This window comes from Dipodomys merriami, unplaced genomic scaffold, assembly GCF_024711535.1.
Source record: "Dipodomys merriami isolate MVZ:Mamm:240054 unplaced genomic scaffold, mDipMer1.0.p SCAF_33, whole genome shotgun sequence".
Classification (NCBI taxonomy): Eukaryota; Metazoa; Chordata; class Mammalia; order Rodentia; family Heteromyidae; genus Dipodomys; species Dipodomys merriami.
The window spans coordinates 3,163,060-3,178,728 of record NW_027204826.1 but is presented as its reverse complement, the minus strand read 5'-3'; the positions used below and the strand labels follow the sequence as shown (position 1 = coordinate 3,178,728).

At 46.1% G+C, this 15,669-nt stretch overlaps 1 protein-coding gene across 1 annotated transcript; it reads right to left on the bottom strand.

Moving 5' to 3' along the window:
* Positions 1-1,165: 1,165 nt before the first annotated feature.
* Cox5a (cytochrome c oxidase subunit 5A) lies at positions 1,166-15,491 on the bottom strand. The gene is made up of 5 exons (XM_070042867.1): positions 15,304-15,491; positions 8,653-8,769; positions 5,718-5,839; positions 3,393-3,516; positions 1,166-1,335 (listed from the first exon to the last, which is right to left on the bottom strand). Exons 1-4 carry the CDS (start codon positions 15,401-15,403, stop codon positions 3,403-3,405), a joined length of 453 nt encoding a protein of 150 aa, XP_069898968.1. The 5' UTR covers positions 15,404-15,491; the 3' UTR covers positions 1,166-1,335; positions 3,393-3,402.
* Positions 15,492-15,669: the final 178 nt, after the last annotated feature.

Sequence of the window (15,669 nt, the reverse complement as noted above, 5' to 3'; positions counted from 1 at the left end):
GGCAGGATAAGTCCTTGAGACTCTTATCTCCCATTAACCACCAGAAAACCAGAAGCAGAGCTGTGGCTCCAGTGATAGAGCACTAAGCTTAAGAGAAAAAGCTAAGGGACAGTGCCTAAATCCTGAGTTCAAGCCCAAGTAACGGCAGGCACATAATAAAAAAGCAGGGCTAGGGCTCGGAAGGTGGCTCAGTGGTAGAGCACTTGCCTTACATGCATGAGTCCCTGGGTTCGATTCCTCAGCACACATAAGCAGGGGAAAAAAAAGCCAGAAGTGGCGCTGTGGCTCAAGTGGTAGAGTGCTAGCTAGCCTTGAGCAGAAGAGCTGAAAGACAGAGACCAGGCTCAGAGTTCAGGCCCCACAACCGGACCCCCCCCCAAAAAAAAACAAAAGAGCAGGACTGGGAATATGGCTTAGTGGTAGAATGCTTGCCAAGCATGCATGAAGCCCTGGGTTCAATTCCTTAGTACCACATACATAGAAAAGGCCAGAAGTGTTGCTGTGGCTCAAGTGGTAGAGTGCTAGCCTTGAGCAAAAGAAGCTCAGGGACAGTACCCAGGCCCTGAGTTCAAGCCCCAGGAATGGCCAAGGGAAAAAAAAAAAAAAAAGCAGGCAGGGAAGAACACAACACAGGTATGACAGGCGTGAGCATTCTCCAGACTATTTCAGTGATCACTTCTCTTTTTTTTTTTTTTTGGGGGGGGGGGTGGTGAGAGGGAGAATAATATTAAATTTAAGACCTTATGCTTATTAGACCTGTGCTCTACCACTTGAGCCACATCCCAACGCAAAAGAGCATCATTTTTCTCTCCAGTACTGACTGGGACTTAAATGCATGACTTCCCGTTTACTGAACAGGTGCTCTACTACTGGAACCATTTCTCAGTGACCACTTTGAAACTTACTTTGCCTGCTTCGGGAATTATATAATCTGTTCCTAACACAGGTGCTTGATGGCCCTGCCACTTAAAGCAATAGGATCGCTGCAGTGACATGTTAGCCTTCAGCTAGTTTATCAGGCAGAGCACTAACTATGCTGGGGCAACAGCCTTCACGTCCGAAGCTCTCCAGCGTTGCAGCCAGTGTGTTATAGGAAGACAACGAAACCGAAAGCAGTGCCCCAGCACACTGCATCTTCTACTTCTCAATGCAGACAGCCGACAGCTTGTTTCAGTTCAAACTCATTTTCCTTTTATTAAAGTCCAAGTTACCATTACATGGTTTGATACTCAATAAAGGAAAATTTGTTCAAATAAGGTAATATGTCATCATCAGCATTTCCAGGTGACTGTTGACAATCAAGTAGCAGTTCCAATAAGTCTGTGGGAAGCCCATCTGTAAAACATGAAGAATCATTAAAGAAAGGATTAATAATAGGTAGCAATTCTATTTAAGAAATAAGCCAGGTGCCAGTGGCTCACCTGTAATCCTAGCTACTCAGGAGGTTGAGATCTGAGGATCATGGTTCAAAGCCAGCCCCAGCAGTAATGTCCACGAGATGCTGATAACCAGTTAATCACCAGAAAACTAGAAATGGAGCTGTGTCTCTAAGTGGTAGAGTACTAGCTTTCAGTGAAAAAGCTCAGGGACAGTGGCCAAGCTCATGACCAGCACACACACAAAAAAAAGGTGTTTGGTAAAAAGTGTTTAAAAAAGTAAGCCAGGAACCAGTGGTACACACCTGTAATCCTAGATATTCAGGATTGAGGCTGAAATCTGAGGATTGTCGTTCAAAGCCAGCCCTGGCAGGAAAGTCCAGGAGACTCTTAGCTCCAATTAACAAGCAAAAAGCCAAAAGTGGAGCTGTGGCTCATGTAACAGGCCACCAGCTTTGAGGAAAAAAGCCAAGTGAGAGCAAGAGAGCCTGAGGTGCAGCACCAAAAATTAAAAAAAATTAGCGGGGCCCTGGTGGCTCACACCTACAATCCTAGCTACTCAGGAGGATTTGATTTGAGGACTGTGGTTCAAACCCAGCCTGGGCAGGAAGTCTGTGATACTCATCTCCTATTACTCATGGAAAAGGCTGGAGGTGGCACTGTGGCTCAAGTGGTAGAGCACTAGCCTTAAGTAAAAAGGAGCTAAGAGACAGTACCGAAGCCCAGAGTTTAAGCCCTAGGACTGGCAAAAAAAAAAAAAAAAAAAAAAAGCTGAGGGACAGCATCCAAGCCCTGAATTCAAGCCCCACAACTGACAAAACTAAAAAAAAAATTAAAATACATAAAAATAAAAGCTTTTAAAGTTGTTTTATTTGCATTATTTCTGATGGAAGGATCAGAACTCGGGGCCTCATATACTGGAGATAATCTCTCAGATTTCTCTGCCCAGGCTGACTTTGAACAATATTTTTCAGATCTCAGCCTTTTTTTCTTTCTTTTTCTTTTCTTTTTCTTTTTCTTTTTTGCAGTTCTGGGACTTGAACTCAGGACCTGGGCACTGCCCCTGAACTTCTTTTGTTCAAGGTTAGCACTCTACCACTTGAGCCACAGTGCCACTTTTGACCTTTCCTGTTTATGTGGTACTAAGGAATCAAACCCAGGGATTCATGAATGCTAGGCAAGCACTCTCTACCACTGAGCCATATTCCCAGCAACCTCAGCTTTTCTGAACAGCTAGAATTATGGATGTGAGCCAGTTGCACCTAGCCTAGTTTTTGTTTTTTTGTCAGTTGTGGGGCTTGAACTCTGGGCCTGGGCACCCCTCAGCATTTCAGCTGTTAAGGCAAGCACTTGAGCCACTGCACCACTTCCAGTTTTCTAGTCGTTTACTGGAGATAAATCTCCTGCCCGGGCTGGCTTTGAACAGTGGTCCTCAGATCTCAGCCTCCTGAGTAGCTAGGATTACAGGCATAAGCCCCCGCCATCTGGTGGTTTTTTGAGAAAGAACTGCTCTGTACCCTATCCTGTGGTTGTATTGGTCTGGTCTTTCCATAGAGAACAAGTTAACCACAAAGCTTTATCACTGAATGATGGGTATGGACCTATTATTTAGTTCTAATAAAACAGTCAGTGCTATCACACAAACTCTACTACAAATAAGGGCACACAGAGGCTTCTAATGTAACTATGTAGAGTACTGTTTTCTTGGGGAAAAAACAACCAACCCACAAATGAACTATGGCAAAATGACCTCATTTGGAAATGCAAGTGCAGATACATGAACACACTGTGCTGTCTGTCATCTATGCTACTTTATGCCTGAAGGAGTTCACATGGACACTTTTCAGTTATGGCATCCTCATGGCATCTTTACATCATGGAAAGAGGTACAAATGCTAACAGCTAGAAACCTTCATCTCACTTGTCACTGGGCCACAACCTCTGGCCAGACCAGCCTCTGTGGGTGCTGAGCATCAACCTCCAATCTCCTCTCTCAGGAAGTGGCATGCTCCTTACCTGTGGAGGTTTACACCTTGTCAAGGCCCAGTTCCTCAGGCGTGGAGATTCCCAGTTCATCTAAAGTTGGTCTAAGTTCCTGGATAACATAGGGGTAGATTTCCTTATGAGGTCCTGCTTTGTCCTGTTGGCAAAGAGAATAGTCACAGTTAACTTTCTTGAAAAGCTGTCTGTTAACAAAAGGAATTTGAAAAAGCTTTTAATCATATATAGAAGCTGGTAGCAAACTCAACACAGGTTCTGTGCTCATAGTTTTAAAGATAATTTGAGCCTTGAAGTTAATGAGACCCTGTCTCAAAAACTCATATAAATATCTGGGCACCAGTGGCTCATGCCTATAATCCTAGATACTCAGGAGGCTGAGATCTGAGGATCATGGTTCAAAGGCAGCTCAGGGAAGGAAAGGCAGTGAGACTCTTATCTCCAATTCACCACCAGAAAATCGGAAGTGGCACAGTGGCTCAGATGGTAGAGTGCTCGCCTTGAGCTGAAGAGTGAAGGGACAGTGCCCAGGCCCAGAATTCAAGCCCCACAACTGACCAAAAAAAAAACCCAAACCAAAAAACCAATAGAACAATGAGTCGGGGTTCATGGCCCATATGTGAAAACACTTGCCTAGCATGCTCTAGGCCTTGAGTTCAACCTCCAATACTACAAAAAATAAAAATAAATAAAAATAACAAAAGACAGGTGGGAAAGTGGCTCAGTGGTAGAGTGCTTGTCTTACATGCATGAGGCCTCGACTCGATTTCTCAGCACCACAGAAGCAGAAAAAGCTGGAAGTGGTGCTGTAGCTCAAGTGGTAGAGTACTTGCCTTGAGCTGAAGAGCTCAGGGACAGCACCCAGGTCCAGAGTTCAGGCCCCATGACCAACAAAAAAATAAAAAAATAAATGACAAATCTGGAATGATTGGAAAAGAAGATGGTGATGACAGAATTTTGTAAAGATAATTAAATATGCCCAGCAGGCAACAAGAAAAATTAAATTAACACAGGGAAAGTTTTTTAATTTGCTTCCAATTTGAGACCCTAACTGAATTAACTACCAGTGCTGAATGGATTGATCGCCTACAGAGCCGTTTAATTATCTTACCCGTTATAAAGAATGTCACTTCCATTTCAAAAAAAAAAAAAAGAATGTCACTTCCCCCTTGAACTTCTCTGTTACAGACAGAGAACATGCATGTCCAGGACAGGAGACTTCTGACAAATACTTAGTTTAACAGTCATTTCTACAGTACTGAGTTGGATATAACCTGTTCTGAAACCACTAACATTCATTTCATATCACAAAGAGCAACAAGATAAAAACCCTTTGCAGGGCTGGGAAGGTGGCTCAGTGGCAGAGCACTTGCCTTGCATGCATGAGGCCCTGGGTTCGATTCCTCAGCACCACATAAGCAGAAAAAAAAAAGCCAGAAGTGGCTCTGTGGCTCAAGTGGTAGAGCGCTCGCCTTGAGCTGAAGAGCTGAGGGGCAGTGCCCAGGCCCAGAGTTCAGGCCCACAAATGGAACCTCCCCTCCCCCAAAAGCAAAAGAAAAAAAACTTTGCAGTTAAGCTTGCTCATGTCCGTTATCTCCTTCAGATAAATTCTCAAATAGAATTGTAAACAACTGAATAAAAAGATATCTTGTACATTTTTTTCTTTTTTTTGGTTGGTCGTGGGGCTTGAACTCTGGGCCTGAGCGCTGTCCCTCAGCTCTTCAGCTCAAGGCTAGCGCTCTACCGCTTGAGCTATAGCACCACTTCTGGTTTTCTGGTGGTTTATTGGAGATAAGAGTTTTAAAGACTTTCTTGCCCAGGCTGGCTTTGAACCGATCCTCAGACCTCAGCCTCCTGAGTAGCTAGGATTACAGGCATGAGCCACCAGCGCCCAGCTTTGTGCATTTTTTTTTTAAATGTCAGTACTGGAGCTTGATCACCAAACCTCTACCACTTAAGCTATGCCTCCTTTTCCAGCTTTTTGCTGGAGGTAAAAGTCATGAGGGCTGGGCGCTGGTGGCTCACGCCTGTAATCCTAGCTACTCAGGAGGTTGAGACTGAGGATCGCGGTTCAAAGCCAGCCCAGACAGGAAAAGCTGTGAGACTCTTATTTCCAATTTACTACCAGAAAACCGGAAGTGGCGCTGTGGCACAAGTAGTAGAGCGCTTGCCTTGAGCTGAAGAGCTGAGGGACAGCACAAAGGCCCAGAATTCAAGCCCCACGACCACCACTCCCAACAACAACAAACCCAAATTTTAGATTATTTTAACAAATTCAAATATACAATACACTGATACCTTATCAACAGGGTTCCCAGTTCCATTCACTGTTGTTTCACTGACCTTAACCACCTCTAGGATGCGAACAGCACTAGCAAAATCATTTAACCGTCTGCATGCCCGCAAAGCAGCATCAATGATTTTGGGTTCTGGAACCAGATCATAGCCAACAAGTGTGTTCATCCCTGTCAATTTAAAAGAAGACAAGCAACTTTATCTGTTTGAGCCTCTATTTTCTATGAAACCCATGAGAAACTAGCATTAACACATTCTAGATGGTAAGATCAGAGGGGATCTTCCACAGTGTATTAGTTGAATTATATGATAAATAACTCACACAGGGGAAAACATACAACAGCAGGACCCCTTAGCTGCACTGGTCATTGATCAAAATGAACTAAGCAACTCAATGGCAGCGATGGGAGGGAGGAAATGAGCAGGAAAGAGGGAACAACTGACACAAAGCGAAAGGATAGAAATGTACATATTACCCGATGTGGAAGAAATAACTGTATCATCAAAGCTCATAGAATTCATAAACTTTATAGACCATGATAAAAAACAACTTGCCCCAGGAAGGTTAGAATGTGTTTGTGACTTTAAATATCATTATCTCACAATACTGTGAATTTTGTGAAATTTATGTAATCACTTAATCACAATTAAAAAAAAAATAATAGTAAGCTGGCTCATGCCTATAATCCCAGCTACTCAGGAGACTGAGATCTGAGAGTTACAGTCCAAAGCCAGCCCACGCAGGAAAATCTCAGACTTATCTCCAATTAACCAAAACGCTGAAAGTGAAGCTGTGGCTCAAATGGTAGAGCACTAACTAGCCTTGAGTACAAAAGCTCAGGGACAGGCCCTGAGTTTAAGCCTCAAGACTGGAACCAAAAAGCAAACAAAAAAAACCCAGCTAATAATAAAATTGATGATTGAATTTTTTGATTCAAAAATAAATCGCTCACAGGCTAAAGGAAAAACTCTTTATCAACTAAAGTTCTATTTTATTTTGTTTTTCAGTTGATCATGGGGTCTGAACTCTGGGTCTGGGCACTGTCCCTCAGCTCTTCAGCCCAAGTCTAGTGCTCTACCACTTGAGCCACAGCACTACTTTCCGCTTTTTCTGCTTATGTGGTGCTGAGGAATCAAAGCCAGGGCCTCATGCATGTGAGGCAAGCACTCTACCACTGAGCCACCTTCCCAGACCAATTAAAGTTCTATTTTCATAATAATATCTTTTCAAATAAGGAAGTAAACTGAGCACCGGTGGCTCATGCCTGTAATCCTAGCTACTCAGGAGGCTGAGATCTGAGGATCGCGATTCAAAGCCAGCCCGGGTAGAAAAGTCCATGAGACTCTGATCTCCATAAACCACTAGAAAACCTGAAGTGGCGCTGTGGCTCAAGAGGCAGAACACTCGCCTTGAGCGCAGGGACAGCGCCCAGGCCCAGAGTTCAAGCCCCATGACCGACAAAAAAAGAAAAAAAGAAAGTAACTTGCAATTCACCTCTTCAACTCTTAACATGTACATATTTTGAATGCTTTAAAATAGATCCCCTGGGAAAGCAATTGAAAGCAGAGAAATGCTTAAGGAGAGAGAGCTAATGAAGCCCAAATGAGTGTATTAAGGAGACATTATAGAGAAATGCTAGTGGGCAGACTCATAAACATTCAACCATAAAATGACTGGGCATGATTACTTTTGTGTCTGCACAAATGACAGATCCACTAGACTCTCTTAATGGGAATGCAGAATTGCTGTTATTTCATTACTTCTTCTAAAGATTATTCAGTAACAAGTTCCTTGGCTACAGCACAATGAAGTCATTACATTCCAGCAGAGAAGCCTTAAAGCACTTAGGTTTATTGCTGTCATTATTGTAAGATATTTAAACAAAGGATACAAGTGAACATAGTCATGTGTAAGCCATACAACCAGATATGGAATTTCTGGTTTGAGATAATAATTAATGCCACTTGTTCATGTTAAAAGAAACATGCAAGTCCAGAACAAAGCAACTCATGATTGAGAATAAAAATGAAAACCCTCAGCCCATTACCCAGACTAGAGGAGAATCAAGTGACAGCTTGTATAAAGTATGTGAAAGGGATAGAACTCTCACCTCTCTCTACTCAGCTATCCCTATTTCTATTGCAATGGTTTTCAATTAGGGAATTTGCCACCCAAGGAACACTGAGCAACTATTTCTACAACTATAGTTTTTGTGTGTGCATGTGTATGTGTGCATTTATGTGTGTATCTAGTGGGCGAGGATACTGCTTAAGTACTCTATAGTGCAAAGGACACCCTCCTCCTCCAATGACAAAGAACTGTCTGGCTCAAAATGTTAAGTAGTTTAAAAATCCTGGTTTAAAACCCCAGACTTAGCTGGGTGCTGGTGGCTCACGCCTGTAATCCTAGCTACCCAGGAGGCTGAGATCTAAGGATCCCGGTTCAAAGCCAGCCCGGGCAGGAAAGTCCGCGAAACTCTTATCTCCAATAAACCACCAGAAAACCAGAAGTGGCGCTATGGCTCAAGTGGTAGAGTGCTAGCCTTGAGCTGAAGAGCTGAGGGACAGAACTCAGGCCAAGTTCAAGCCCCACGACCGACAAAAAAACAAAACAAAACAAAACACAAACCCAGGCTTGGGGTTGGGAAGGTGGCTCAGTGGTAGAGTGCTTGCCTTACATGCATAAGGCCCTAGATTCCTCAGCACCACATAACTAGAAAAAGCTGGAAGTGGGTGCTGTGGCTCAAGTGGTAGAGTGCTAGCCTTGAGCTGAACAGCTCAGGGACAGCACCCAGGCCCAGAGTTCAGGCCCCATGACCAACAAAAAAAAAAAAAATTCCAGGCTTAAAAATTCTACTTTACGGAAACACTTTAGAAACTTGTTTACACTATGTATGTTTTCAAAATAACTGCTTTCAACCAAGTAGTGAATTCAGTTCATTCTTACATACCAAAACAGACATTGTGCCCATATTCCACTTACCTTTACGCAGTTCCCAGGCATCTATGTCTGGCTTGTTGAAGTATGTCACCCAGCGAGCATCGAACTCCTCATCTGTCTCATGTGACCCATGGGAATAGCAGCGAGCTGACTGGATAGCTACAAGGAAAGTGAATAATGATTTCAATGCATGATATAGTCCTTGGGGGCTGGTGGAGTGGCTCAAGTGGTAAGAACACCTATGAAGAAGCCCAAGGCTGGCTTCAAACCTCAGTAACGAGAAGAAAAGTAATAAAGCCAGTCCTTGACATATATTGCCTAGTGTATTTAGTTATTTTTTTTGACACAAGGTTTGTGTAGCACAAGCTGGCCCCAAATGTACAATCCTCCAGCCATATGGGATTACAGCAGCTCTGTTTTTTGGGGTTTTTTGGTCAGTTGTGGGGCTTGAACTCAGGGCCCTTTTACTCAAGGCTAGCACTCTACCAATGTGAAACAGTCCTACTTTTGGTTTTTGAGTGGTTAATTGGAGATGAGTCTCACAGGGACTTCTCTGCCTGGCGTGGCTTCAAACTGAGATTCTCAGATCTTAGCCTCCAGAGTAGTTAGGATTACAGGCATGAGCCAAGAGTGCTAGCAGCTCTATTTTTTAAGGTTGGGCTCTTGCATGCTACACACACACACACACACACACACACACACACACACACACACACACACACACACACACACACACCCTACCTTACCAACACACACACACACACACACACACACACACACACACACACACACACACACACACACACACACACACACACACACACACACACACACACACACACACACACACACACACACACACACACACACACACACACACACACACACACACACACACCCTACCTTACCAAAAACCTCTCGATAAATACTATAGTGCTAAGGACACACAGAAACCTAAATGCTAAGAGGATCTTCTGTATCTCTAATGTAAGAGTGGGCAAGAGGAAGAATAGAGGAAAATCAGAGAAGAGGAGCCAATTCAGGAGATGGATGTCACTATTAGATTGTAATTCTCACCTAAATTGTTGTTTAAGCTTATAGCAAAATATCTGCCTCAATTTTCCCAGAGATATAACTTATCTTCACAACAGAGGGCAAGAATGAAGTAAAATGTGTGCATAAACATGCTGAAGTTGCCGGGCGCTGGTGGCTCACGCCGGGCGCTGGTGGCTCACGCCTATAATCCTAGCTACTCAGGAGGCTGAGATCTGAGGATCTCGGTTCAAAGCCAGCCCGGGCAGGAAAGACCGTGAGACTCCTATCTCCAATAAACCACCAGAAAACCGGAAGTGGCACTGTAGCTCAAGTGGCAGAGCGCTCGCCTTGAGCTGAAGAGCTGAGGGACAGCGCCCAGGCCCAGAGTTCAAGCCCCACGACCGACAAAAAAAAAAAACAAAAAAAACCATGCTGAAGTGGCTCACACTTGTAATCTGCTCAGGAGGCTGAGATCTGAGGATCAAGGTTGGAAACCATCTTGGGCAGGAAAGTCAATGAAACTCTCATCCCCAAACCACTCAGAAAAAGCTGTAAGTAGCACTGTGGCTCAAGTGGTAGAGAGCTAGTCTTGAGCAAAAGAAGCTCAGGGATAGTGCTCAGGCCCTGAGTTCAAGCCCCAGGACTAGCAAAAATTTTAAAAAGGGAGGGGGGAGGCATGTTTCCACTTCAATATACCCAAATAATTGAGACTATGTAGACATTTAATGAGCTTACAAGACTAATACATTGATGTATCAGAAAACATAGGTTGTCATAACCCTCTTCTCCACTGATAATCTGTTGCCAGGCTGTTGGCTCCACACCTGTAATCCTAGCTACTCAGGAGGCTAAGATCTGAGGATCATGGTTCAAAGCCAGTCCAGGCAGGAAAGTACATGAGACTCTTTATCTCCAATGAATCACCAGAAAACCGGAAGTGGCACTGTGGCTCAAGTGGCAGAGCACTAGCCTTGAGCTGAAGAGCTCAAGGTTAGGTCCACAGAGTTCAAGCCCCAGAACCGACCAAAAAAAAAAAAAAGCTTCATCTCCAATCTTTATCCTAGCCCTAGTAAGTTTACCCTCTTCTACTCAGTTTGCTCACTGCTGGGCCCATATGGGACTTCATGCATTGGGAATACACATACATCTCTTCCATGAATAAAATTATATTCCTAAACCAGGCAACAGTGACACACCTATAAACCTAGCTACTCAGGAGGCTGAGATCTAAGGATCACTTTGAAGACAGCCAGGGCAAAAAAGTCCATGAGACTTTTTTTTGTCAGTTGTGGGTCTTGAACTCTGGGCCTGGGCACTCTCAGCTCTTCAGCTCAAGGCTAGCAGTCTACCACTTGAGCCACAGCGCCACTTCCAGTTTTCTGAGTGGTTTATTGGAAATAAGAGTCTCACAGACTTTTCCTGCCCAGGCTGGCTTTGAACCATGTTCCCCAGATGTCAGCCTCCAAAGTAGCTAGGATTACAGGCATGAGCCACCGGCGCCCAGCTTCCATGAGACTCTTATCTCTACTAAATTACAAAAAAAAGCCAAAAGTAGAATTGTTGCTCAAGTGGTAGAGCACTAGCCTTGAGCAAAAGCAGCTCAGAAACACTGCCAAGGCCTTCAGTTCAAACCCCAGGACTGGCACAAAAAAAAAGTCCTTAACTGCAGTGTTACAGCAGATGTATTCTTAATACTTTTCTCCCATACACTTAATGTTTTTATTAGTATATATTAACACTATAAGGGATAGATAATTCCACATGTATACTGTGTACTTTATACAAATTCATGCCCTCATCATTGTTTTTTAGAGGAAATGATACAGGTATCTCTACCACCACCTAGTAGTTACACTCAAAAGGCAAATTATGGTGAATTCCTTTGCTTTGATACAACCTGAAGATACCAGAGGAGAAAAAGAGAGAGGTTGATAAGCTGCCTGTGCTGCTCAGAGGGAGAGAAGCCCTACCCACTCCCAGGTGAGGCTGCCGGCCTGGACTTCACAGGTTCTAAAGGCCCGACTGGAGAACTTAACCATTAGTTGGAATAATCTATCAACTCAGCATGTAACTGGGAAACTATTATATTATGTTTCAAACTGGAGACTTAAATTTTTTTTTTTTTTGTCTGTCGTGGGGCTTGAACTCTGGGTCTGGGTGCTGTCCCTCAGCTCTTCAGCTCAAGGTGAGCGCTCTACCACTTGAGCTACAGCACCACTTCCGGTTTTCTGGTGGTTTATTGGTTTATTGGAGACAGGAGTCTCACGGTCTCTCCTGCTCGGGCTGGCTTTGAACCGCGATCCTCAGATCTCAGCCTCCTGAGTAGCTAGGATTACAGGCGTGAGCCACCAGCGCCCGGCTTAACTTTTTTATTGTTAGACTCCTCTCTAAATCCTCTAGATTCACTTGACCTTATCCTCATTCAAGAAATGAAATTTGGGCTGGGAATGTGGCTTACTGGTAGTGCTTGTCTAAGCATGCATGAAACTCTGGGTTCGATTCCTCAGTACCACATAAAAAGAGAACAGAAAAGGCTGGGAAGTGAGGCTGTGGCTCAATGGTAGAGCACTAGCCTTGAGCATGAAGTCTCTGGGACAGTACCCAACCCCTGAGTTCAAGCCCCAGAACAGAGAGGAAAAAGAAAAAGAAATTCATGCTGAATGCTAAGTGGCTCAAACCTATAATCCTAACTACTCGTGAGGCTGAGATTTGAGGACCTCTGTTCAAAGCCAGGAAGGAAAATTAAGTCCATGAGACTCTTCTAATTAACCACCAGAAAACTGAAAGTGGAGCCTGTGGCTCTGGGTGATGAGTGCCACCCTTGAGAGAAAAAGCTCAGGGACAGTGCCCAGACCCCAGGCCGAGTACAAGCGCCTGGACCAAAAAAAGAAATAAAATTAATTTTCATGTTTGTTTTTTGAGACAGGGTTTTTTAAGTAACAGCCTCCCTAGTGCTGAGATGATATATATGCAGGCTACTATGCCTAGCTTTTCTGGCTTTTGTGGTGCTGAGAACCGAACCCAATCTTTTGTTCTCTACTCTGTTTTTGAGATAGGGTCGCGGCTCACTTTCCCTATCTTGGCTGCCTCCACCTCGCCCAAATAGCTGGTATTACAGATGCGTAGCACCATAATGGCTCTCTTCTCTGACTTTCAATAGAGTAAACCTCTAGTCTCATACTGGTCCTTATGAGGCACAAATCTTCACTAGTGTTACCCAAAAATGAATGGGCTAGGGACATGGTTCAGTGGTACAGTGCTTGCCTATAGGGCCCTAGATTCCATCCATAGCATTGAAAAATCCAAAACTGAAATGCATAGTAATACAGCAAATCCATGCAGTTTAGACACTACGCTACATAGAGGATGGAATATGTTATGTAGCCTTGAAGCTATGTCTTTGTTATGTTCTGGCCACAAAATCCCCTAACCCTTAGGAGGCACTAATCAGACTCAATTTCATCCTTTACCAAGGCACAGTTGTATTAAGTACTTCTGCTAGACAAGATGATAAGTTACACTATCTCATTTAGCTTCACAACTACCCCAAATTACTTTGACTTTACACAAAAGGCAGCTGAGACTTAAGGTAAAGTAACATGCCAAGAATCACACATATAAAAAGCAGCTGACATTGCTTATGACCAACACTGCCTCCTAGTGGCAATGACATGGGACAAACATCTAAAATAAAGCCATTAGTTTATTGGCTTGGGAGGGTGAACAGAATACCTGAGAGATAAATCAACAAGGAAATAATTTACTTACTGTATGGTTTGCCAAAAATTTCTGCCATTTCCCAAACCTGCTTTAAAAATGTAGAAGAGGGGCTGGGAAGGTGGCTCAGTGGTAGAGTGCTTGCCTTGCATGCATGAGCTCCTGGGTTCGATTCCTCAGCACCACATAAGCAAAAAGAAAAAAAGCCAGAAGTGGCGCTGTGGCTCAAGTGGTAGAGCACTAGCCTTGAGCTAAAGAGCTGAGGGACAGCGCTCAGGCCCAGAGTTCAAGGCCCACGACTGACCAAAAAAAAAAAAAAAAATCCAAAATGTCATCTGAAAAAAAGTTTAAGAAAGTATTTGCTACTTTTGCAGTAAGGAAAAAAAAAATGACTCCACAAAGTCCGAACAGCAGAGTGAGTCAAGGCTAACAACCAAAGCTAAGAAACAGAAGACATTTCCCCTGCTAATTGAAGAGCTAGTTCTCAAGGTGGGCCTCATTTTCTTCTAAAACAAGAATTTCTATGGTGTCTAAGCTTACTCCAGCCCTATTGTTCTAGGACACTTAAGCCCAAACTGAATGAGGTGAAAAGTATCCTTTAGGTTCAAAGAGTCAGATAATGTCAGTTTTTCAATGTGTGAGTTAATGTTTCAATGGGCCTAAATGTAGGCCTTAAAACCTACATTTCATATTTTACACCATAATCATGGACTAGCATTCAAGGGCAACGACTGTTAACTAAAAGGCAAGGTGCTAGGTAGGTAGGTGCCTGTGGCTCAAGACTGTAATCCTAGCTACAGAGGAGGTTGAGATCTGAGATCGTGGGTCCAGGGCAGGACAAGTTCGGAGACTCTAATCTCCAATTAACCCCGGAAAAGACGAAAGTGGAGGTGTGGCCCGAGTGGTAAAGCTGGTAAAGCACTACCCTTGAGGCGAGGAAAAAACAAAGGGACAGCGCCCGGACTGAGTTAAAGTCTAAGACCAGAAAAAGGGAAGGCGGGGGAAGGAGGAAGCTGCAAGCTCAAGTGGTAGAGCAGCAGCAGCCTGTGGGGGGGTGGGAGGGGGGGGAGAGAAGGGTGAATCTACCAACGCCCAGAAGCTGAGTTCACACAGAAAGAAAAGAGAAAAGAAAAGAAGGAAGAAAGGAAGAGTACAGCACTAACGGGTTCCCAGGCGAGACCCTCTCTCCTGGCGTCAGACAAATAAAATATGGCTGGGATGTAAATAAGCCGTGGCTGCGACGTAGGTAGTTTTGTGGCAAAGCTTTGCAGGTGCAGCGTCCTGGGTACCAGGCCCAGAACCAGAAGAAAAATCAACGACATCGTTTGGGACACGGAATCTCCCAGCACATATGCAGAGAGGCCGCGAAAGAGGAGCCATGGTTCGCACTCCAGCAACCCAGAGTCTTCCTCCGAGCTGGGGGGGGGGGGGGGGTGCCGATGACCTTCGGAGCGAGGGGAACCCGGGAAGCCGCCGGGCTCTGGGTCAGGGCAGCCAGCGCCGCGTATCCCAGCACCTCGCCGCCGTCGGTTCCGAGCGCCGAGAGGTCGGAACGCGGCACGACCGTTTCCCCGGCGCCCGGATCCGGCCGCTCACCGGACGTCGGGGTCTCGGGGCGGGAAGGGCGGGCCGCGCCCCGGGCTCAATGTCACCTTCGCCGGGCGCCGCGGGCCAGCCGGCGGCGGGGTCGGCCCGGGTCACGGCCGGGCCCCCGGGGACGCCAAGGGGTCCGCCGCACCCCGCTTCCGACCCGCCGCGGGGCCGGCCGAGCCGCGGGCCGACCCCCCGGGGAGCAGCCGGGGCGGCCGCGGGGGCCGGGCTCGGCCGCCGGCGCGCGGGGCCCGGCCTAGGCCGCGGGGGGAGCCTGCCCTCGAGTGGCGGCGGGGGCCCAGGTCACCGCAAGGACACGCGGGCGCGGGCGGCGGCAGCCGTTGGGCTTACCGGCGGCGGGGCTGAGGGCCGGGGCTGAGTGCCGCAGGCCTCGGGGACCCGCCCGGACGGCGGCGGCGACGATGCAACGGCGGAGAGCGGCGCCCAGCATCGCGGCGATGGCGGCGCGGTGGCGGAGGCTGCGGAGAAGCCGGTGCGAGCTCGCGGGCCGCTCCGGATCCGGCGCGCGGGGGGCCGGACTCACGCACGGACGTCAGGGGCGGAGCCTCCGGAAGGACGAAACACGCGCTTGTGGGCGGAGCCTGGGGAAAGGACGCACCAAACGCCGGTGGGCGGAGCCTCCGGGAGGACGCACCTTGCGCCCCTGGGCGGACGAAGGCGGCGCGTGGAGGACAAACTTAGCTAGCTCCGCGTATT